At 43.8% G+C, this 25644-nt stretch overlaps 1 protein-coding gene across 3 annotated transcripts in view; it reads left to right on the top strand.

Moving 5' to 3' along the window:
* Positions 1 to 1871: 1871 nt before the first annotated feature.
* The window catches only part of sp4 (sp4 transcription factor), a 79754-nt gene continuing 55981 nt past the window's right edge, over positions 1872 to 25644 (top strand). Inside the window, exons 1-3 of one of the 3 annotated variants that reach the window (XM_073054087.1) lie at positions 1872 to 2030; positions 2339 to 2421; positions 2770 to 4465. In XM_073054087.1, coding sequence (XP_072910188.1) covers positions 2024 to 2030; positions 2339 to 2421; positions 2770 to 4465 — 1786 coding nt within the window. In that variant the 5' untranslated portion in view covers positions 1872 to 2023. The other 2 variants (XM_073054085.1, XM_073054086.1) reach the window with 2 other exon arrangements.

Raw genomic sequence — 25644 nt, 5'->3', positions numbered from 1 at the left:
TATTGGGCACCAGTATGCTTTCTGCCCTTTTGAAAGGAGCAGCAACCTCAGACCACAGTAATGAGAGGTTGAAGTTATCCCTGAACATCCTGTAGCCAATTGGTCAGCACAGGTTTTCAGTACACAACCAGGTACACTGTTGTGGCCTGATGCCCGTACAGGTTTACCCTCTTGAAGGATGGTCAGCCTCTGAGACAGAGATCACAGTTTTGTTGAATGTGAATGCTGTGGGTATTTGCATAGTTGTGATGTTATTCTCCCTTTCAAAGCCTGCATAAAAGATGTCGAGGTCATCGGAAACTGAAGCATCACCACCTTTATGCTTTTAGGAAGTAATGGCATGCTAACCCTGGCACAGCTATTGTGTAAACACGAGGAAATCTGCAGATGCTGGAAATTCAAACAACAACACACAAAATGCTGGTGGAACACAGCAGGCCAGTCAGCATCTATAGGAGAAGCACTGTCGACATTTCGGCCGAGACCCTTCCTTCAGGTCTCGGCCCAAAACGTCGACAGTGCTTCTCCTATAGATGCTGCCTGGCCTGCTGTGTTCCACCAGCATTTTGTGTGTGTTGTTGTCACAGCTATTGTGTGTCTGATTCTATTACTAATTTCACACATAATTGCCTTTTCACAGTTTACAATAAACGTAACTATGACTTTTCCCTTACGTTATTTCTCAGTTGCTTATTATTCATCCAGCAATGGAATTACCAAAACACAGTACTCTTAGGCTGTAGCATATTTAAATCTTTCTAATCAGATCCATTTATTTAGCATATGCACATTGTGAACAGTGAAGTGCATCTTTTGCATTAACAACCAACCCATGTGTTGCGACAGGATGTACTGGGGCAGCCTGCAAGTGTCGCCACACATTCCAGCAGAATAACTCACGCAACAAGTCAACGGAAGCAAAACAAGTCCCCTCCCTCCCTCCCTCACACAAACACAGACCCTGGACAGGCCACCTCGGGGACTCTAGTGGCCTTGCAGACATCAGGCCTCCAACTTCCCCAGTTTCTACCACTATGTGGTTAAATTTAAAAAAAAATCTCAGTCACTCTCAACTTTGAGAGCCAAGGTAATCTGTTTCACTGCCAGGAATCAGTTTTGCAAATAATGACATTTCAAGGACATTATTTTGCCCGGAGGACACTGTACTTTTTGAAATTATCCGGGGAGGGGAGGAGAGACTGCATAAGCCAGAGAATCGATTATCTCCAAGGAAACGCAGTCCAATAACTTTCTAAAAAAAAAATTGGGCAGCCCGGGGGTAATAGCAGCCTGCCTGTTTATCGCTCTCCTCTTACTGACAAATTAGGGTGAGAAGACTTCCAGTGCTCCAGTCCTTGAGCATCACGGTAGCGATGAATGAAGATGGCTTGAACCTCCCCAATTTCACTCTTGGTAACCTAGGACAGATGACAGAACTCCATCCACACCTATGAACATTGCAAAGCTGGATCCACTTTAATTCTTCCTAGATCTGCTGGGGGGGAGGGGCATTGTACAACGATGTTCATACCGAGAGGAACCCCTAAACCTGACTCTCCCGACATAAAACACTGAAAGCTCCCACCCCCAACCCCTCTCAAGCACCGCCTTTGTTCCGGATCACCGAGGGAGGGAGAAGGGCGGGAAAGCGCAACACACCGCCTGCGCATGCGCCCAGCGCTCCTCATGCCCTACCGGGGCATGTAGTCCCTGCCTTTCCTTTCCGCGTCACTGCGAGACGTCAGCCCTCACCGCGAACTACAAGCCCCAGCAGGCCGCGCGCCCGCGGGCCTCCATTCCGCCGCCGCGCCACCAATCCAATCAAGCGGTCGGAGAACGGCGAGTCCTCGGGTCTGCTGGTTCGAAGCTCCGCCTCCCAGTTCCATTTCCGTCAATCAAGAGGAACCTGATTATTCCGTCCTACGCAAACAGCCATTCGTGGAAAGAAAGGGCCAGCCCTGCCTTGTTCTGCCTACATTTTGTACTGGCCTTATTTTTTTCCTCCCTTCTTAAGCAATGCAGAATGAGTGGTACGTAACCCTCCCTCTATCCCCTCCCTCCTTAAAAAAAACAAGAGGGAAAAGTCAATTTACCTTGGTGACAAGCTTTCTGCTAATTGATCAGCTTGACAACAAGAATCTACAGTAGTGAGTTGCCTGAGCCAACCCTCTTTTGGGTGTTACTTTGTATCCACTGGGTCGGGTTTCAAACCACGTTTCTGGTTTACCCCTCCCCTCCAGGGGAATTGATGGGTGATTTAAGTAACTATGTGAAAGTAGAGTGTATCATAAAAGTGGATTATTTTGTTATGATTATTTGTATTTTTTTCCGTTCACAGATCAAAAGGAGGAAAGTATGGCCACCCTAACTGAAGGAGGGAAACCTGGTGAATATTTGCAACTCAAAACATCAGGCTCACAGGTATGGATATAAATTTCGAATCAAGACGTAACACTAAGCTTATCTCTGTTTATTTTACGTGTTTAATTTTTTTAAAAATTATATATCTGCCACAATCTGCTTGTTGTTGAACTAATTTTGTCTAACCACTTGTATGTGAAGCCATTTTTCTTGCAGATCTGTGCACCTACTTCCTGATTTAAACAAACTATAAAATGTACGATTTCGGATCGTGGTCTGTTATTGAAACACGGGTGTTTAATCGTTAATTACTCCGTACTTCCTGCGTGAAGCCCCTTTTTGTGCTAAAGTAAATTCACACCCACTCTTTCCTCTCTAAACCCGCCCACTGTGTGTCTGTGTTGGTAGGACACCCAGCCGTCTCCTCTCGCCCTCCTCGCAGCGACGTGCAGCAAGATCGGTTCCCCGGGCTCGGCGGATGGTGCGACCGGCTCCAGCACCCTGCAAAGCGGGCAGCTACTGATCGAGCAGAGCCCAGGGGCGGTGCAGCAGCAGCAGCTGGAGGTCGTGACTGCCCAGCTCAGTGGGAACGGGTGGCAGATCATCGCCGCCGGCCCTGCGACGACGAAAGAGAGCGTTGCACAACACCAGGGGACGTCCGCCAGCAGTAGCTGCACAAACACAACCGCCGCCTCCCCTACCAGCAGCAACGGGAACGCTGCAAGTGCCCAAGATGGCACGGGCTCGCCCGTCAAAGCCAGACCAATCGTGTCAGCAGCGGGACAGTACAACGTGGTGCCAGTGCAGTCGCTATCAAATCCTACCATGGTGGTTAACGCCGCAGCCACTGCTGGCGGCTCGTCCAACAGCGTGCAGTACCAGGTCATTCCGCAGCTGCAGACGGTGGACGGGCAGCAGATCCAGATCAGCTCGGCCAATCTGCAGCAGGATTTGCACGGGCAGATCCAGTTCCTGACCGCCGGCCACGGCCAGGCGACCCTCCTCGGCCCGCTGACCAGGACCACGTCTGCGAGCACAGCCACGCCGAACGCCGCGCATTCTCAGCCGCCCGCCAGCGTCCCCATCCAGATTCGACCCGGCCTCTCCATCCCGCTGCAGCTGCAAGGCGTTAACATTTCCGGGGCCCAGACCCAGATGGTCGCCACCTTGCCAATCAACATAGGAGCCGGTGTGACCCTGGCCGTGCCTATAAACAGCCTGTCGGCGGCCACTGGGGGAGGATCCATCCAGTTCGTCCAGCCTCCAGACGGCGGGGTCTCGAATGGGAATCAAATGGTTTCCACGCCCATTTCCACCACCTCTTTGAGCAGCATGCCCGAATCTCCTTCGTCGTCTCCTCCTCCTCACTCCTCCTCAATATCGACCCGTGTTACCACCGCCTCTCCATCATTGTCTTGTGTGACTTCGCTGGCAAATTCCAACGAGACAGTCCAGGCTCTGTTCCGCACTGGTTCCGAGAACACCGAAGATGAGCCACCCTCAGCCGGAGTGACCGGCTCTGAAGGCGAAGGTGCAAACCTCTCTCAGCCCAATGGGTTGCAGGACTTGCCGGAGCACGGTCAGCTCCAAGTGCATTTGGCCAGTGGGCAGCAGGTACCACTTCAGCAACAGCAGTCGTCTCAGATCCAGCAGCAGATTATTCAGACAATCCCACACCATGCCCTTCAGACCATCCAAGGTGCTGCAGTCCCAGGTCAAACTCTTCAAAGTGTCCAGCAGCAGGCCTTGCAAAATGCTCAGCTGTCAACAATGCAGAATCCAACTCAGGTGATCATCAGGGCACCAAGTTTGACACCATCTGGGCAAATAAATTGGCAGACGATTCAAGTACAGAACATCCAGAACCTTTCAAGTGTACAGATTCAAAATGCTCAGCAACTGACCGTGACTCCTGTGTCTTCCAGTAGTTCAGGTGGAACTGCTGTTGCCCAGATCACCCCTGTAACTGTTACCGGTAACACCATTAATTTAAGTGCTGCCCAGCTTGCGTCTGTCCCTAACCTCCAGACAGTCAACATCGGGAGTTTGAGTTCGGGTGGAGTCCAGGTGCAAGGAATACCGGTGGCAATCGCCAGTCTGGCAGGTATGAATATTCTTTAAAACTTGTCTGTTTTCACATACGTTTGAGGTAAAATTATGGTGTACAGGTACATTTCCATTAAATATCAACTTGTAGAAAATTGCAAGTATGTTCTAGTATCCAGCAAGGCATTTTGTTAGTTGTAAGATTTTATATATTTTTAAAATATTTTTTCATATAGACTAGAATACTATGGGAGTAATAAAGTTTGAAGTTAATCTTGTTTTAGTGTTCTTGGAATTTCAAATGAAGCAGGGCAGAGCTTTATAATTTTGTGTTTCAATTTAGATTTTGTATAAATCCTAGTTCTTGTTTTGATAAAATGGCCTCTAGAGATGTTTTCATGTAGCACTTAAAATTTAGAGTTTGCTTAATCTGATTAAATTGAACAAAAACTACAAGCAGTAGACATGGTTACCCTTTGCTGACTAAACTGGACTGGCTTTAACAAAATCTTTTGAGACCTGAAGATCAGAAGACTTTGTATATACACTTCTGTTGCAGTAAAATGTCAGAATGATGATTGTAGCTACATTTAGTACCTTTGATAAAGAGATATTATTTTGACCAGCACCAGCTTCTTTTAAATTGATTTACCACTGCATGACTAGTTGTCTTCTACAATTTCTGCTGATATATCTGTTTTTAGTTAATATTGTGCTTACATGAATGGTGATGGCAAATAATTTTTAAGTCTTTAACAATAAATAATTTGTATATTATACTGCTGCCCCCCAAAAAGAATTCTTATTCTTATTTAAAATAGAGTAAGCTATCGAACCTCTTTGCTCTAAATTGAAAAGAGATGAATTTACCGATGCAGAAAGTTTTTTTTAACCCAAGCTTAAATATTTAAAAAATCTTCTAACTATTTGTGCAGTTTATAATATTTGTAGAAAAAATGTCTGATGAAAATTGGCAACTCTGCTTTCTAAATCAAATGTTTGAGGAGATAAAATTTACCAGAGTTACCTTGGCCGCTTCTGGGTTATTTCTTACTATAATGTGTATCTTGTTTTTGAGTTGATTTCCAATCATGATTGATGTTTAGTTTGTTGCATTACTGCTACAGTACTTTCAAACTACAAAAATGCTTTTTTTTCTGATGGGCTAGTATTCAAATTTAAAGCATCTTGACAGAGTAGCCTTTGCTCCAAATAGAGTTCCTGGAGGCTTTGGGCAATTTGGTCAAATGTGTAACTGGATTATTGTCCTGCTTTGAAGAGGTTTCAGATGTGAAAAGATAATGATACAAGTATTCTTCATGATGCAATTTGATTCTGGGATGATAACCCAGAGAGACTTGAGGAGAAGCAATTATGTTTTATTCTGTAAGTGAACTGAACAAAGAACATTGCAACACAGAACAGGCCATTTGGCCCACAATGTAATACTGACCTTGTAAGCTACAAGATCAATCAAACCCACCCCTCCTACATTGTCCCATTTTTTTTTTTTAATCATCCACATGCCTATCTAAGTGTTTCTTAAATGTCCTCGATGTATCTACCTCTATCATCACTACTGGCAGGACATGTCATGTGCTCACCACTCTGCATAAAGAATTTACTTTTGACATTCGCTGTATACTTTCCTATACTCACCTAAAAATTATGCCTCTTTTATTAGTCATTTCTGCCCTGTGAAAAAGGTCTCTGGCTGTCCACTCTAGCTATGCCTTTATAATCTCTAACAAGTCACCTCTCATCCTCTTTCACTCCATGAGGAAGAACCCTAGCTAGCTCAAAAGACACTCCCTTTAGTCCTGCCAGCATCCTGCTAAACCTCCTCTGCACCCTCTATAAAGCTTCCACATCCTTCCAACAATGAGGCGACCAGAAGTGAACACTATATTTCAAGTGTGGTGGAAGGAGAGTTCTGTAGAGCTGCAACATTACCTCGAGGCTCTTGAACTTAGTCCCCTGACCAATACGCCATACTCCTTAACAACCCAATCAACTTGCGCGGTAACTTTGAGGGATCCAAGTTCTACTGCACTGATGAGAATCCTGGCATTAACCCTGTATTCTGCTTTCCAGTTTGACTTTCCAAAATGAATCACTTCATGCTTTTCTGGGTTGAACTCCATCTGTCACTTCTCAGCCCAGCTCTGCATCCGGTCAATGTCCCATTGCAATCTACAACAACCGTCCTCACTATCTGCAATTCCACCAACCTTTGTGTCATCTGCAAACTTACTAACCCACCCTTCTACTTCCTCATACAAAGAACAGAATTCCAGAATAGATCCCTGTAGAACACCACTGGTCACCAAATTGCAGGCAGAATACTGTCCATCCCTTTGCCACCTTATGGGCAAGCCAGTTTAGTATTCACCCAGCTATTCCCTGGATCCCTTGCCTTCTTACATTCTGAAAGAGCCTTTTCAAACACCTTCCTGAAATACACATACACCACATCCACTGCTCTACCTTCATCACTGTGCTTTGTTACATCCTCAAAGAATTCAGTCAGGCTTGAGGATGCCCCTCACAAAGCTATGGTGATGGTCCTAAATCAGAATATGCTTCTTCAAATGCTTGTAAATCCTATCACTGAGAATTCTCTTCAATAATTTGCCAACCACTATAAAAACTCACTGATCTATAATTCCCAAGGTTACCATGCACTCCTTTTCTTGAACAAAAGAATGTCATTAACCACCCTCCAATCATCTGGTGCTACTCCTGTGGCCAGTGAGGATTCAAAGATCATTGCTAAAGGCATAGTAATCACTTCCCTTGTGGGTTCCCTAGTCTTTTCTGAAGTCCACAATTAATTCATTGGTCTTATTGATGTTGAGTGCAAGGTTGTTGCTGTGATACCCCTCAACTAGCTAATCAATCTCGCTCCTGCACGCCTCCTCATTGCCATCTGAAATTATACCATCAACAGTTATGTCAGCAGGAGATTTATAGTTGGCATTTGAGCTGTGCCTAGCTACACAGTCATGGGTGTAGAGCAGTGGGCTAAGTACACATCCTTGAGGCGCGCCAGTGTTGATTATCAGTGAGGTGGAGATGTTGCTTCTGATCCTCACAGACGGTGGGCTTCCACTCAGGAAGTCAAGGATCTAGTTGCAGAGGGAGGTACAGAGGCCCATGTTCTGGAGGTTTTTGATCAGAACTGTAGGAATGATGGTGTTAAACACTGAGCTGTAGTCAATAAACAGCAGCTTGACCCAAGTGTTAGTATTGTCCAGCTGATCCAAGGTCACATGAAGAGCCAATGAGATCACATTGGCTGTAAACCTAATGTAGTGATAGACAAATTGCATTGGGTTCAGGTACTACGTGCTTAGGCAGGAGTTGATTCCAGCCATAACCAACTGCTCAAAGCACTTAATCTTTATGCTCAAAGTGCTTTAACTTTAAGTGCTCAAAGCACTTAGGTGTGAGTGCTACCGGACGATCGTCATTAAGGTAGGCAGGGTTGTGTCATCAACAAGCTTATAGATGGCATTTTAGGTGTGCTAGCCACATAGTCGTGGATGTAGAGATAAGTCTGATGCCCAGAGCTGTAATAGCATTGTGCTAACCACTGCACTACTGTAGTGCCCTTTCAACTTGCATTTCAGTATACAACTTTTGTGTGAGCAGCCAAGCCTTTGTTGAGCAGTTGGAACACTGCCAGCTCCTGTAAAATGTGGTGAAGTGTCCAAGTACATCCTGCTCCAAAGGGTGAAAACAGCAGAATGGGTCTGATCTGGCTGATTTATCTTGCAACCATTAGCAAACTGATGGAGCCATCTGCAACCTTAGCGAGCAACACTCCCTCCTCATTAAACAGTGCTTTTGTAAAGGCTTCAGCTCCCCACAACTACTTCCATATTTTGCTGCATCATTTTCTGAACTTGAAATATATTGAATTAGGATTTTTGAGTTAATCTACAAAACATTGCATCATGCCGTTAAGGTAGGCATTGCATCATGTCAAATCAAAAGAAAAATTCCAAAACCCATCAACAATTTACTGAAAGTTTTAAAAGAAAAAAAGAAATCTGTGATGCTGTAGAAGTATTTATCCCCTTTGTAATTCCCTCACTAACTTTCCCCAGGTGCAATATTACCTTGCAAGCTCACCTAATTTGTTTGTGTACAAAATTAGAGGATCACCTGTTTACAATGAATTCATAAGAATAAATACCCCCTCTCTCTGTAAGGACCCAACTGCAAGGTAACATTTCAACAGACCAAAACAAACTGAAGACAAAAGAGTATTCAAGACAAGTCAGGGAAATGATAATAGAGGAGCACAAATTTGGGGAAGAGTAAGAGACAGTCTCAAGGGCATTGAATATACCTTGGAGCTCAGTGCAGTGCAACATGGAAAAGCTATGAAACCACTGCCACACTGCTTAGGTCTGGCCACCCTTCTAAACTTAGTCACTGGAGAAGAATGGCACTTCTCAGAGAGGCTGGTGTCATGCCAACTACAGAAGTGAGTGCTTGCAACTGGAGATGATGTTCATGGCTCCACAATCTCTTAGCTCTTGCACAGAAAGGGTATTTGTGCAAAAATGGTGAGGAAGGATGTAGAAGAGGTCTTGTGGTTAATTGAGACTGAAGCAGAACATACAGTCCCTAACGCTAAGCGGTACATGTGCTGTAAATCTAATACTGCGCACCAGCCAGGCAGCCCCATCCCTACTGTAAAGTATGGTGGAGGTAGCATCATGCTGTCAGGCTGCTTTTCAGCATCAGGGACTGAAAATCTGGTCAGGATTGATGGGAAGATGAATGCTGTTAAATACAGAGAGAACCTGGATTAAAAACCTGTTAGCCTCTGCCAGAAAACTTAAACTGGGGAGGAAGTTTGTCTTTCAGCAGGACAACGACCGAAAGCACACTGCCAGAGCAGCCGTGGGGTGGCTTCAAATGAAGAAAATGTTAATGTCCTTGTGTGGCCCAGTCAGAGTCCTGGCCTTAACCCGATCGAACATCTCTGGCAAGAATTCAAGATTGCTGTCCACTGCTGCTCCCCAGCTAACCTGGCACAGCTTGAGCAATTTTGCAAGGAGGAATGTGCAAATCTTGTTCTATCACTTTGTTCAAAGCTAATAAAAGACTTATCCAAAAAGACTACTGGCTGTAATAGCTGTGAAAGGTGGTTCAACTATGTACTGAGCAAAGAGGGGGGGGGGGTGAATTCTTTTGAACTGCTGACATTTCAGTTTTTGCATTTTTAGTTTTCTATGCTTTACAGTTTTCCCTTTTTTGGCGGGGGGGGTCTACTGTGGGGTGAGAAAGGAGCACGTGATTCAAAAATTAAACATTCTCAGTTAAATTGATCATATCCCTGGTTGTAATGCTCATTTATGTGCACAAAGTATTAGGGGCTGAATATTTTTTCAAGGCACTGTATTTACTTGTGCCCAATTTTGATTTCATCACAGCTGTCACCCAAGCATGGGCCAAGGAGCTGAATGCCAAAGATGGCATTTGATTGCATGGCATCAAGTTTTGGCAAAACTGAAGTCGATGGGCATCATAGGAAAACACTCTAGTGGGTGGAGATGTACCTTCCATAAGTGAAGATGGTTGTGATTGCTTGAGTTGTATGGGATGTCTGTAGATGCTTGCAGAATACTTAATTCCACTCACCGCTCCACAGCAAATAAAAGATGGCATTACTGCATGCAGCAGACCGAAACAATATTCCAGACACTTGTGGAAATGACAAGTAATATTCCAGCCACAGAAGTTCAAAGTAAACTTGTTATTAAATTATGTATGTGTAATTGTACACTAGCTTAAGATTCATTTTCTTGCAGGCATTTGCAGGGGAAAAAAAAAGAAATACAATGGAGTTTTACAAAAGTAACTTAGCAGAAATCCTGACAAATTACCAAAGGAAGAAAAATTGCAAATAAAAATGTTGAGGAGTCCTTGAAAGAGAGTTTATAAGTTGAAGAATCAGTTCAGAGTAGAGATGAGTGAAGTTACCTATGCCGGTTCAGCAGCCTAATGGTTGCAGCTTAATAACTGTTCCTGAATGTAGTGGTGTAGGACCTATGGCTTCTGTACCTACTACCTGTTGGTACTGGTGAGAAGAGGGCCTGGCCTGTATGCTGGGGGTCTTTAATAGATTTTGCTTTTTGTGGCAGCACTCTGTGTAAATATACTGGGTGAGGATATGCCTGTGGACTGGGCTGTATCTGCCAATTTCTGTAACCTTTTCAGTTACTGGGCATTAGTGTTTCTGTAGCAGGCTATGATACAACCAGTTGTATACTCTCCACTGTGTGTCTATAGAAGTTTGTCAACCTTCTCAAGTTCAAAGTCAGCTGTCATTCAACTGTGCATGAATACGGCCAAAGGAAATAGCATTACTCCAGGGCCAAGATGCAAAACACATTACCAACAGTCACACCCAGCACAAGGCACATATAGCACATATAAGATAGCAGTAAACATAGTCACACAAAAATACAATATGTGGTAGCCCAAGACCCTGAGTGTCATGTATATTTATGGTGCATGGATGTTGCCGGCAAGAACAAGCCCATATCAGTCTGCAGATGAATGCAATCCAATTTGCCGTCCACTGAGCAAGCACTGGAGAGCAGCACCAACAGGGAGCTAGCCTCCGAGCAGGCACAGGTGCTGCGCCACACCGCCTATGGCTTCTTCCCTGGGTGGCTGCAACAGGCTAGCCCACAGCATGAGGCCTAGTCTGTATTACAACTGAGACTATACAGCTCCCCCACTGTTGGTCTTGCCAATAAGCTATCGAGCTGGACTTGGTGTTCTATATTACCAACATCCAACTGGGTTTTACAATCACAAGGAAAATGTCCAAGGCAGTCACTTGCTGCTAGACTGCACACCGAGTTCAGCTCTTCCACCAACGAGCAGCTCACTGATGGGGTAGGCCTGCAGTACTTGATAAACAGCAGTGTTTCGTGATCATGAAAAAGATAAAGGATGTGCAGTTTCACCTTTGATTGGCCCCAGGGTGGCTGCTGTGTCCAAATGAGTCTCCATCTTGCCGCCAGTTTTGGTGACGTGCCTAATCTACACAAACTTAGAAGAAAGTGTAGGTGCTGTTGTGATGACACTTGTGAGCTTGTCCCAGGACAGATTCACTGACATATTAACACCAAGGAAAGCTGCTGATCCTCTCCAACTCCATGCCCTAATGAGGACCTCTAGTTTGTTCCTCCTATAGTCGACAATCGGTTCTTCGGTTTTGCTGACATTTAAGTGAGAAATTGCTGTTGTTGCACCACTCAACCAGACTTTCAGTCTCCGCACTAACGCCACTCCCACTGACCTGGCCAACAAAGGTAGTGTGGTCAACAAACTTAAATACGGCATTGGAGCTGCACTTAGCCATGCAGTCATAAGCACAAATTGTGTAGAGCAGGGATTAGGTGCACAGCCCTGTGATGCCCTTGTGTTCATGGTGAGAGGCAGGCAATGACCTTTTCCGTTGAGGTTCTCACCGTGTATCTTTGACATCCAGTCTTTTACATTACAGAGTCCTGCACCATCAAAAACAGGCCAGAGATTGGTGGGTAACTCCTGACGCCTGAAGAATCTCCTTCATTTTCAGTTTATCAGTCTGGAGTATGATGGGTCATTCCTGGTGACTGCAGCTCCAGTTCTCAAGCAGATCAACGCCATCCAGAGCACTGCTTCCACTGGTATACAGTAGCTACCAGGCAGAGTGCTGGATAGCTTCTTGTGGAGGCTAGCCCAACAACATCTACTGAACTCCTGACCTCTCCCTATCAAGGAGGATCAGTGAGCATGTGGGAACACAACTGTCTGCAGTGCACCTCAAAGTTGCACACTTATGTTTTCAGTCCTTTTATCATTGTGCCCAAATATTGGAATTTGCTGACTAAGAGCATTATGGGAATACTTTGACCAGGACTACATACGTCAACAAGGTGGCAAACCATAACCTTCAAGTTCATTAAGGCATCTTGAATATATTCATCTAGTGGCTATTGACCCTTACTTCCTGGGAACAATTTCACTTTATTGGCTCCATTAGTAGAACCTCTCTCAAATTTTTCTTAACAAAGAACGTGGTGTGCAGTGGTTAGCACGTTGCTTTACAGTGCCAGCAACTAGCCTTCAATCTGCATCGCTGTCTGTGAGGAGTTTACATGCTCTCCTGTCTGCATGGGTTTCCTCTCACAGTCCAAAGACGTAGGAGTAGCAGGTTAATTGGTCATTTGGGCAGCATAGGTTTGTTGGGCCAGAAAGACTTGTTACCTTACTGTATCTCTAAATTACATTAAGCATACTAGGTCTCTTTGTATAATTAATGTCTTATTTACTTGATAGTGGACTTCATCTTACAGAAATGTGAAGTGTGACAGCATTTGATAACAAATGTAATTGGACCAGATTTAGCCTAGCTATTAAAAAGGGAAAAGATAGACATGGAATACAAATTCTAAATTTGTGCAGGGTCAGTTTTACAAATCTCTGATTTTATAAATGTGAATTGGAAATAGCTTCCTGTCTTCCCAGTAGTGAAATAGGAAAGATTACTGAACATTCAGGCCCAAGATGAGAAATCCAAACTGGCTGTTCATGGTATTGGTTCCAGTCTGTTTTGGTTGATTTAGGGGAGTGGCGATTAGAGCGAGTAATATTTATAGTGGGAGCTGTGCCATTACCGGTGGGAGACAGGGATGTTACTTAACATGTCAATAGCTACAGAAGCATTGTGGCCAATGCAATGGCACAAGCTAGACTGAGATCATGCAGGTGGACTGAGGAAGAAATTTAACCACCCTCATCACCACGAATTGGCAAAGAAGGAGGGAATGGGTAAACAGCAATATAGGAAGTGAAGGATTTTGTGGCCTCTTGTCTTCTGTGACTTTTTCTGTAATCACTGATTATGATATTGTCAGACTTTTCCCATTGGTAACTTCTACAGAACTAAATCCAATATTGTTTTGTTCATTGGGCTGCAAATATAATAATCAAGAAAATGGAGTACGCTTCAAGAGGTTTTCCTCCTTGCCTGGTCAATAGTAATAAAGAATAATGGAAGACATGGATTGCCACCACTGGTTCTTGCCCCTGGAAATTACCAGCTTTTATTTTATATTGAGTTACTCAATGTCTCTCTAATGTTTCCTGAATTGCAACCATACTGTTGACGTCCCCTAAGGAAGACCCCTCTCCAGTCATTTATGAGAGAGGCAAGACGGTCAATTTTTGGGTCAGATAAAATATAGATATTGGTTGATTTAAATTTAAAAATAATTCCATTCGCTAGATTTGATTAAAATCAATTCCAGGAATTCTCCTGCCCTCACATTGCTGAAGGAGAAGTATATAACCGATGGCATAATTATTTTCATCATAGAACTCTGATTATAGCTATGACATGAAGGTACAGCAGTGCAAATCCATTATTGGGTCCCTCATAGACATTTATTACCATTGGGTCTTTAAAGTCTGAGCTAGGGAATGCATCTGGTGGGTAGCAACATGATGGCTTGTCACATGTCTGTGAAAAGCAATGTAAGTGTCTGCATTGCTGAAGAGGTTAAGGCTGCACTGTAGGAATAGTTTTTATTGTTTTAACATGGTGTGCTAAACAAGTCTACCTTTGTAGGAAAAGTCTGCAATTGGTGGAAAACAATTTATTGCCGTCTTTGCGCAAAAGGCAGATATCTAGGCATGATGTTTACTTCAATTGATGTCTTTGTCCACAAATACCCCCACCATAGTAAACATCCTCTCCATGCTCACCCTATCTAATCCTTTCAACATTTGGTAGGTTTCAATGCAATCCCCCTGCATTCTTCCAAATTCGAGTGAGTACAGGCCCAAAGCTGCCAAACGCTTAAGTGTTAACCTCTTCATTTCCGGAATCATTCTCATGAACCTCGTCTGGACTCTCTCCAATGACGATAATCCTTTCTGAGATATGGGGCCCAAAACTGTTGACAATACAATAGCACAGCCTGATTAGTGTCTTGTAAAGCCTCAGCTTTATCTGTTTGTTTTGTTTTCTATTCCCCTTGAAATAAATGCTAACGTTGCTTTTGCTTTCTTTACCGTAGACTAAACCTGTCAATTAACCTTCTGGGATTCTTGCATGAGGACTCCCTAGTCCCTCTGCACTTCTGATGTTTGAACCTTCTCCTCATTTAGATAATAGTCTGCACTATTGTTCCTTTTACCAAAATGCATTATCATACAATTCTCAACACTGTGTTCCATCTGCCACGTTTTTGCCCATTCTTCCGCCCATTCTTCCAATTTGTCCAAGTCTTGCTGCAATCGCATTGCTTCCTCAGCACTAACTACCCCTCCACCTATCTTCGTATCATCTGCAAACTTTGCCACAAAGCCATCAATTCTGTTACCCAAATCATTGACCAACAGTGTGAAAAGTAGAGGTCCCAATACAGACCCCTGAGTCAACATCTATCATCAAAGATCACCATCTGGTCCATGCCATAATCTCACAGTTGCCATTCTGCAGGAGGCACTGAAGCCTGAATTTGCACACCACAAGATTCAAGAACAGCTACTTCAACCTTTCGGTTCTTGCACCAACCTGCACAATCCTAATCATTAACTCAGTATAGCAACACTAAGGCTACTTTGCACTGCAATGAGTTTAGTTTATTTTTCTTATGATGCTCTGTGTCTGTATTTCAAGTATTGGTATCGGTTAATTATGATCTCATTTCACCTAGACACAGTCAACTGCTTGTCTTGAAATATTGTTCATTCAGATCAAGCCATTGAGGTAGAAAAAGGTAAAAAACAGTAACAATGCAGAATAAAGTTTAGCAGCTACAGAGAACGTGCAGTGCAGGTAAACAATAAAGTGCAAGATCGTAAGATAGATTGTGGGGTCCAAAGTCTATCTTATTGTACAAGAAGTCCATTGTAGAATCTGATAACAGCAGGATAGAAGCTGTCTTTAAGCCTGGGTTTACTTGCTTTCTGTGTGTCTCTGGGCATATGACAATGACTGAGCAAGCATCGTACAAAGTGAGTCCCGTATTGTCAGCTTGTGCAACATTCCTATGCACTGGATGAGGATGGCACTTTGCTCAGCTCCATTACTCCACAGCAATTGATGCATCGAGGCCTGAGAACAGAAGATGAACCAGTGTTCAGTGCTGACCGCCTGTGTTTGTCCCATCTCCCTCTCTTGCTACTACCATCAGGTGGGAGGTGCAAGAGTCTTGGGTCCCACTTGGCCAGGTTCGAGAACAGTCATCGCCCTGCAGCCATCGGGCTCCTGGAATGGCTTCACTCAGCTTAGTGCAGGACTGACTACAACTCATGTTCTATGCATTACTTGTTCACCATTTTCTAATATTTGCACGATTTGTCCCCTTTTGCACATATGTTTGTAAGTCTTTGTTGTGTGTGGTTATTCGTGGATTCTGTGTGTTTCAGCCACAAAAAAAAAGAATCTTGAGGTTGTGTATTGTATACATACTTTGATAATAAATTTGAACTTTGAACCATCTGTATCAGTTCCAGTAAATGAACAAAATCCCTCTGACAAACTTATCAATGTCTGAATAATAAACCTAAAAGAAGGTTTCTAAACATTAAATTAGAAAGAGTAAATGCAGCATCCTGAGGCTGAGGTGGTAAGTATTTTAGTAGCAACAGTGATGAACAAACTGGAAGCACACAAGCTCTTGGTCTTTAATTTTAGAAAAATGCCTTTTATTTCATTACTTACAAACTACAATGAAACATGAAGGATACATTGGCATTAGAAAAATCACAAATAGCTATTGAATCCCAACAGAAGCTATTCTACAATGAATAACGTGCATTAAAATGCAACCATATTGGTATCTGTACAATGGAAACAGGTACGTTAGTAATATGAGAATATTCATGACATTGGGATCTGTTCTGGAAAATGTGGGAACCCTTATCTTTTGTTTGTAAGATTTTCTACCTGGTTCATCTTGGCAGTTATGTAGCACTGTTCGTGGAGTAATTTGGCCAAATTCTACTGTTAGTCCAAAATAGTCACAGCAATGCTCCAAGCTTATCTCCACTGTCTTAAGGTTTTGGAAGAAAAGTTCGAAATGAGACCTCTAACAAAAATGTAGCCATCAGCTGCCTCAGCTGCAGCTTTTGAGATTATATTGGAGCAAAATCAAGCAAACTTTATCATGCATTGCACTGAGAATCTGTAGCAAAACAATAAGATGTGTTTTTGCATGTGGATAGAATACTGAGCAGTATATCCATTTCATATGATGTATTTGTGGAAAAACATGCCAACTTACAAAGATAGGCTTTTCATGAACAAATTAAAGAGTGGGTGAAAGACCTGGAATGATTCAGTCTCTCTCTCTCACACACACGTTACTGTTGGGAGTAGGCTAGTGGTGAGAGTAGGAGTGTCAGGCTTTGGCTCTGGGTAAGTTTCTGTTAAGGTTCCATTTTTTTTTCCTCTCGTTGCACTTAATGTGGTAAATGACTGTTGTGTGTTCTTCATGCTGAATGTTGGAGTCCCGGGCGACCTAGAGCCTCCCAGGGAGCTATATCTGTGTGAAGTGCATTCAGCTGCAGCTCCTTGAAGACCGTGTTAGTGAGCTGGAGCTACAGCTGGATGACCTTTGGCTCACACGGGAGGGTGAAGAGGTAATCGATCAGTGTTACTGGGAAGTTAGTCCCCCGGAAGCTGCAGAAAGCGAGTAGTTAGGTAACCGTCAGGAGAAGTGGAAATGTGAATAGGCAGTTAGCACTCCTGTGGCCATTACCCTGAAAAATAAGTATATAATTTTGGATACTTCTGTGGGGGAAAGACCTCCCAGGGGAATGCCATGGAGCCCAGATTACTGGCACTGAGCATGGGTCCATGTTGCAGATGGTGAAGAGGGGAGCGGTAGTGATAGGGAACTCAATAGTCAAAGGAACATACAGGAGATTCTGTGGATGTTAACGGGACATCCAGATGGTATGTTGCCTCCCAGGTGCCAGGGTCAGGGACATCTTGGATCGCGAGGCAAAAAACTGAGAAGCAGGACCTCCAGAATAGTAATTTCTGGATTGCTATCTGTGCCACGTGCTAGTGAGGGTAGAAACAGGGTGACTTGGCAGATAAATGTGTGGCTGATAAGCTGGTGCGGGGGGCAGGGATTCAGGTTCTTGGAACATTTGGAGCTCTTCTGAGGGAGGTATGGCCTGTACAAAAGGCATGGGTTGTATTTGAACCAGAGGGGGCCATTATTCTCACGGGCAGGTTTGTTAGAGCTGTTGGAGAGGGTTTAAACTAATTTGGCAGGGGAGATGGGACCCAGAATGAAGGGACTTAGGATAGGGCGCATGATGAAAAAGAAAGATAGTGTGCAGTCAGACTGTCAGGAAGGGCAGGCAGATGATAGGACAACATTGCAGCCAGCAGGGTGAGTATCAGTGTATTAGGGATGCAAAATCAAAAAGGGTAGCAAATACAGCACTTAGTGTTGTATCTCAATGCACAAAATATAACAAATAAGGTGGATGATCTTGTTGCAATTCTACCTGCAATGTCAGGTATGATGTCTTGGCCATCACTGAATCATGACTGAAGCGAGGTCATAGTTCGGAGCTGAAAGTTCAAGGTTACAAGTTGTATCAGAGGATAGGAAGGTAGGCAGAGAGGGTGATGTAGCTCGGCTGGTAAAGAATGGCATCAAATCAGTAGAAAGATGTGACATAGGATTGGAAGATGTTGAATGCTTGTGGGTTGAGTTAAGAAGTCACAAGTGTAAAAGGACCCTGATGGCTGTTACATACAGGCCTCCCAACAGTAGCTGGGATGTTGATCACAGATTACAACAGGAAATGGAAAAGGCATATCAAAAGAGCGATGTTGTGATAGTCCTGGGAGATTTTAACGTGAATGTTGATTGGGGAAAATCAGGTTGTTAATGGATCTCAAGAGAGAGAGTCTGTTGAATGCCTATAGATGGCTTTTTAGAGCGGTTTGTCACTGAGCCTACCAGGGGATCAGCCATATTGGATTGAGTGTTATGTAATGAACTGGAAGCAATTAGGGAGCTTAAGGTGAAATCCCACTTAGGAGCCAGTGATCACAATGATTGAGTTTACTTTCTCCTTGTCAAATTTCAAGTTAAAGTCTGACATAGCAGTATGTCAGTGGAGTAAAGGAAATTACAGGGGTATAAGAGGGGAGTTGGCCAAAGTAAATTGGAAGAAGCTGCTGGCAGGGATGACAGCAGAGCAGCAATGGTGCCAGTTTCTGAGAAAAATGGGGAAGGTGCAGGACAGGTGCATGCCAAAAAAGAAGAAATATTGAAATGGCAAAATAGTACAATTGTGGCTAACAAAGGAAGTCAAAGCTAATGTAAAAACAAAACAAACAACAAAGCAGGAGTTAGTGGAAAGATGGAGGATTGGAAAGCTTTTTAAAAACTCACAGAGTAACTAAAACAATTATTAGAAGGGAAAAGATGAAATATGAAAAGGAAGCTAGCAAACAATATCAAAGTGGATAGTAAAAGCTTTTTCAAATATGTTTAAAACAAAAGAGAGATGAGAGTGGATATAGGCCAGAGAAATAATAATGGGACAAGGAGATGGCTGCTGAACTAAATGAGTATTTTGCATCAGTCTTTATTGTGGAAGACTCTAGCAGTGTGCCAGATGTTGAAGGGTGTCAGGGAAGAGGAGTGAGTGCAGTTACTATTATAAGAGAGAAGGTGCTCAAAAAGCTGAAAGACCTAATGGTACATAAGTCACCCAGACCAGATGAACTACACCCTAGGGCTTTGAAAGAGGTAGTGGTAGAGATTGTGGAGGCATTAGTAATGATCTTTCAAAAATCATTGGAATCTAGCATGGTGCCAGAGGACTGGAAAATTGCAGATGTCATTCTTTAAAAAAGGAAGGCAGCAGAAAGGAAATTGTAGACCAATAAGCCTGACCTCAGTGGCTGGGAAGATGTTGGAGTCCATTGCTAAGGATAAGATTATAAGAGTACAGGACAAGATAGGACAAAGTCAGCATGGTTTCCTTAAGGGAAATTCTTGCCCGACAAACCTGTTGGAATCCTTCAAGGAGATTACAAGTAGGATAAATAAAGGAAATGTAGTGGATGTTGGATATTTGGGCTTTCAGAAGGCCTTTGACAAGGTGCCATACATAAGACTGCGTACTAAATTAAGAGCTCATGGTATTACAGGAAAGTTACTAAAATGGTTAGAGCATTGGCTGAATAGTAGGAGGCAGTGAGTGGGAATAAAAGGATCCTTTTCTGGTTGACTACCAGTGAATAATGGTGTTCCGCAGCGGTCGTTGTTGGGACCACTCCTTTTAATACTGTATATCAATGATTTAGATGATGGAATAAATAGCTTTGTTGCCAAGTTTGCAGTTGATATGAAGATTGGTGGAGGGGAAGGTAGTGTTGAGGAAACGGGTAGGCTGCAGAAGGAATTGGACAGATTAGGAGAATGGGCAAGAAAGTGGCAAATGAAATACAATGTTGGAAAACACATGGTCATGGACTTTGGTAGTAGAAATAAATGTGCAGACTATTTTCTAAAAGTGATGAAAATTCAAAAATATGAGATGCAAAGGGGCTTTGGAGTCCCTGTGCAGAGCACCCTAAAGGCTAACTTGCAGGTAGAGTCAGTGGTGAGGAAGGCAAATGCAATGTTAGCATTCATTTCAAGAGGCCTAGAATATAAAAGCAGGTATGTGATGCTGAGGATTTATAAGGCACTGCTGAGGCTGCATGTTGAGTATTGTGAACAGTTTTGGGCTCCTCATCTAAGAAAAGATATACTGGCATTGAAGAACATCCAGAGGCAGTTCACAAGGATGATTCCAGGAATGAAAATGTTATCATATGAGGAACACTTAATGGCTCTGGGTCTGTACTCACTGGAATTTAGAAGGATGAAGGGGGATCTCATTGAAACCTTTGGAAAGTAAAAGGCCTGGACAGAGTAGATGTGGAAAAGATGTTTCCCATGCTGGGCGAGTATAGGTCAAGAAGGCACCACCTCAGGGTAGAGGGGCGTCCATTTAAGACAGATGCGGAGAAATTTCTTTAGCCAGAGTGTGGTGAATTTGTTACCACAGGCAGCTGTGGTGACCAGGTCCTTGGGTGTATTTATGGCAGAGATTGATAGGTTCTTGATTGGACACAGCATCAAAGGTTACAGGGAGAAGGCTGGGGAGTGGATTTGAGGGGGGGGAAGGATCAGTCGTGAGTGAATGGTGGAGCAGACTCGATGGGCCAAATGGCTGAATTCTGCTCCAATGTCATATGGTATTTTTATGGTCGATTAGCATTAAACTATCTTAGAATCCAGTTTTTCCAATATACTTCTCAAAAACATGTTGATTGTTGCTGGCCATGGTCCCTTGAGTTAGGGCGTGTAGAACATCATGCTAATGACTGTCTGCGTTTTCATGCAATTTTTTTTTGGTGATCTGGGAATTAAGCTGATGTTTATTGCCCATCACTAACTGTGGTGGTCAACTGTTGCCATGAACTTACTTCATTCAATGTGTTGAAGTTATTCCCACAGGTGAGATAATCTTGGGCCAGAGATAAAGACGCATACAATCTCCAGTTTGAAATGTAATGTATCTTTTGAAGAGAGCCCATAGATGAGTGAAAACCTTGTCCTCCTCGATGTTAGATGTCACAGGTCTGGGAGTTGCTGTTGGAGTAGCTGGAAGAGTTCGGAGTCATCAGGTGATTAAGGTGATTGGTAGTCTGTCTGTGTTCATAATGGTATATGAGTTACAATTTAATTAGGTTAGTTTGTTTGGCGTAGTATCAAGCTTCTTGATTGTTGATGAAAGTTGACACATCCAGACAAGTATGTAAATGATGCTAGTGCAACATAACACAATGGATGGTGGCACTTCATGGATGTGAGGTCTGTGTTGTGATTTCTTCCACTAATACTGTCATGATGGATTTATCGTGGGGTGACAAGAAAAGATAAGTCAAGTGAGTTGAACCCTTATTAGTTGTTAATAGCCATACAAACAATCCTGACATCTATGTCCTATAGGACTTGCTTATTTTGGTTTGTAATGGTCATAATGAAGCCACTCTTGTTCACCCAGAGGACATCCTGTGACCTTCAAAAATTTCAATGTTGCTTCCAATATTTGCTCAACATGAAGGAGAGCTGAGTCATAAACTGAGTTAAAATGATGGATTATAATTGGCAGATGGGTTTAATGCTGATAAGTGTGAGGTGCTACATTTTGGTAGGAATAATCCAAATAGGACATACATGGTAAATGGTAGGGCATTGAAGAATGCAGTAGAACAGAGTGATCTAGGAATAATGATGCATAGTTCCCTGAAAGTGGTAAGGCAGAGCATTGAGTATAGGATTTGGGATGTAATGTTAAAATTGTACAAGGCATTGGTAAGGCCGAATTTGGAGTATTGTGTACAGTTCTGGTCACTGAATTATAGGAAAGATATCAACAAAATAGAGAGAGTACAGAGAAGATTTACTAGAATGTTACCTGGGTTTCAGCACCTAAGTCTTTATTCTTTGGAGCGTAGAAGGTTGAGGGGGACTTGATAGAGGTATTTAAAATTATGAGGGGGATAGATAGAGTTGACGTGGATAGGCTTTTACATTGAGAGTAGGGGAGATTCAAACAAGAGGACATGAGTTGAGACTTGGGGGCAAAAGTTTAAGGGTAACATGAGGGGGAATTTCTTTACTCAGAGAGTGGTAGCTGTGTTGAATGAGCTTCCAGTAGAAGTGGTAGAGGCAGGTTCGGTATTGTCATTTAAAGCAAAATTGGATAGGTATATGGACAGGAAAGGAATGGAGGGTTATGGGCTGAGTGCGGGTCAGTGGGATTAGATGAGAGTAAGCGTTCGGCATGGACTAGAAGGGCCGAGATGGCCTGTTTCTGTGCTGTAATTGTTATATGGTTATAATCGCCTAGCCACCTAGTAAACTAAGCTGTTTGGAAGTTGGTTAATTGGGTTGTCTTCTGACAGCTTTCTAGTAGAGAACTGAACCCACAAAATCGGCTGAGAACCCCTGGATGATGTACAGTGGTTGAGGAAACAGCTGATTAGTGCTTTGACTAAAAACGGCACCAGTAGCAAAACCATTGTACGGTGGAAGTAGCCTGCTGATGGAGCTACAGTGAAATAGTAATACATTGCTTGCCAGTTTCCACTTAAAAATTGCAGACTCAGTTATATCAGAGGGACAAAAGAAAGTTTGTTAATTATGCAGCTTCAGCCATGATTTAGAATTCTTCAGCATTGAGTATTTTTCTGCAGAGGGGCAGGATCCCGAACAGTTGTAACATCAGAGTTAGTGGAGCCACAACCTTCACTGAAATGAATTTATTTCGAGAAGATCCTCTACATGCCCCAGCCAAAGAGAACATGAAGGAATTTGATAGTAGAGAATAAGGACCTTGCCCACATGCAGCATCTGTTTCTTCAGATGTGGATATTGTATTGCAAAGGATTGTTCCTGCCAGCTACTGCTGAATTCTGATTGAACGAGGTGTGAGAGAATTCAGAAGAAGATCACAAAATCAAATACAGGTTTTACTGAACACCTAGATATTCTCCCAATAGACTGAGGAAGGGGAAAAAAGTGAATCATGAATTTAAAACCCCTAAGTCCTTATTGGTTTTATTCCCTGTATTGTAACATAATTAATTTCAAATTCTTCTGCAGACTGCACAATGGAACCCACTAAAACAGAATCCCGGTCACAGCTGGAGCTGAAACTGAAGTACATACCAGTTAGAATGAATTGGGCAAAACAGCCCCTCAGGGAGACGGGAAGAAAAAGATTCAGTGTATCCTACTTTGTAAAGTTCAGACTAGTAAAGGGGAAATTAACCTGGATCTGGTCCACTGCCTAAATTTACTACCTGCGGTGTCTGCACTTACCCATTCCGAGTGGCAAAGGTGCCAAGTTTCTCATGAGGGGGACTCGTCTAGGTGCGAAGGTTTGCTTTGGACATCTTTAGAATGCCCTGAAGGCCTTTGATATTTTATATATTTAAATCATTAAAATAGCCATAACTATTTTTGAAAACACTTTAAAACAGAGAAATTAAATAAACTATCTCCCTTCACTTACATTTTCTTTACAGGGTTGGCAACCCATTTAAATGAATGGAGTTGCCGTTCTTGTGCTAGCCTCTCCAGCAACAGAATGGGAGGTCACATGCACCAGCAATTGAGCTCCAACTTGTCTCTGTCTTTGGTGATTGACCATGCATGCGTGGAAATCCAAGACAAGCTGAACCGTTGACTACAGAAAGCCAAAGGTTCTCTGCGTAACTATTGGTTAAAGGTATACGCAATCCTGACCATACTTTCAGTTCTTGACTGTGCAGATCCATTGTCATTCTGTCCAGAGGAGCCACATCGGATGCTTTGTTCGTTCCATTTTCATTTACTTCATTATAATCTCCAAGAATATTTATCAATCATATTTGTCTTTTAAACAAAAGACTCAGTGTGATATTGTAATTGCAAAAATCTTAATTTCGCACTGTGCTGTATTGCAAGAATAGAGTGGCATAGTGCCATTTGCCCTTCTGCATTCATTGTCAGCATTCTTGAAGAATAATTAAGAAATTATTTTTCATTATTATGTGCAATTTCCCACATTATTATCTGCAATTTCTCCATGAATTATTGGTTGTTCCACATGGAACTTTTTGTATTTCCTTCTGGGGCTGTGAGGACATTTAGGTGCATCTCATGAAATTCCCATCTGCAGGTCAGGAATTTGTGTCTGTGTGTGTGTCTCCTCTCCTCTCTCCCCCTCACTTTCTCTCTCTCCCCCTCACTTTCTCTCTCTCCCCCTCACTTTCTCTCTCTCCCCCTCACTTTCTCTCTCTCCCCCCTCACTTTCTCTCTCTCCCCCCTCACTTTCTCTCTCTCCCCCTCACTTTCTCTCTCTCCCCCTCACTTTCTCTCTCTCCCCCCTCACTTTCTCTCTCTCCCCCTCACTTTCTCTCTCTCCCCCCTCACTTTCTCTCTCTCCCCTCACTTTCTCTCTCTCCCCCTCACTTTCTCTCTCTCCCCCTCACTTTCTCTCTCTCCCCTCACTTTCTCTCTCTCCCCTCACTTTCTCTCTCTCCCCCTCACTTTCTCTCTCTCCCCCTCACTTTCTCTCTCTCCCCCTCACTTTCTCTCTCCTCCCCCCTCACTTTCTCTCTCTCCCCCTCACTTTCTCTCTCTCCCCTCACTTTCTCTCTCTCCCCTCACTTTCTCTCTCTCCCTCACTTTCTCTCTCTCCCCTCACTTTCTCTCTCTCCCCCTCACTTTCTCTCTCTCCCCCTCACTTCTCTCTCTCCCCCTCACTTTCTCTCTCTCCCCCTCACTTTCTCTCTCTCCCCCTCACTCTCTCTCTCTCCCCCTCACTCTCTCTCTCCCCCTCACTTCTCTCTCTCCCCCTCACTCTCTCTCTCTCCCCCCTCACTTCTCTCTCTCTCCCCCTCACTTCTCTCTCTCCCCCTCACTCTCTCTCTCTCCCCCTCACTCTCTCTCTCTCCCCCTCACTCTCTCTCTCTCCCCCTCACTCTCTCTCTCTCTCCCCTCACTCTCTCTCTCTCCCCCTCACTCTCTCTCTCTCCCCCTCACTCTCTCTCTCTCCCCCTCACTCTCTCTCTCTCTCCCCCTCACTCTCTCTCTCTCCCCCCTCACTCTCTCTCTCTCCCCCTCACTTTCCTCTCTCTCCCCCTCACTCTCTCTCTCTCTCCCCCTCACTTTCTCTCTCTCCCCCTCACTTCTCTCTCTCCCCCTCACTCTCTCTCTCTCCCCCTCACTCTTCTCTCTCTCCCCCTCACTTTCTCTCTCTCCCCTCACTCTCTCTCTCCCCCCTCACTTTCTCTCTCTCCCCCTCACTTTCTCTCTCTCCCCCTCACTTTCTCTCTCTCCCCCTCACTTTCTCTCTCTCCCCCTCACTTTCTCTCTCTCCCCCTCACTTTCTCTCTCTCCCCCTCACTTTCTCTCTCTCCCCCTCACTTTCTCTCTCTCCCCCTCACTTTCTCTCTCTCCCCCTCACTTTCTCTCTCTCCCCCCTCACTTTCTCTCTCTCCCCCTCACTTTCTCTCTCTCCCCCTCACTTTCTCTCGCTCCCCCTCACTTTCTCTCTCTCCCCCTCACTTTCTCTCTCTCCCCCTCACTTTCTCTCTCTCTCCCCCTCCCTCACTTTCTCTCTCTCCCA

Source organism: Hemitrygon akajei, chromosome 8 (genome assembly GCF_048418815.1).
Source record: "Hemitrygon akajei chromosome 8, sHemAka1.3, whole genome shotgun sequence".
NCBI lineage: Eukaryota > Metazoa > Chordata > Chondrichthyes > Myliobatiformes > Dasyatidae > Hemitrygon > Hemitrygon akajei.
The sequence above is the reverse complement of the archived record's forward strand: the minus strand, read 5'-3'. Positions and strand labels throughout refer to the sequence as shown.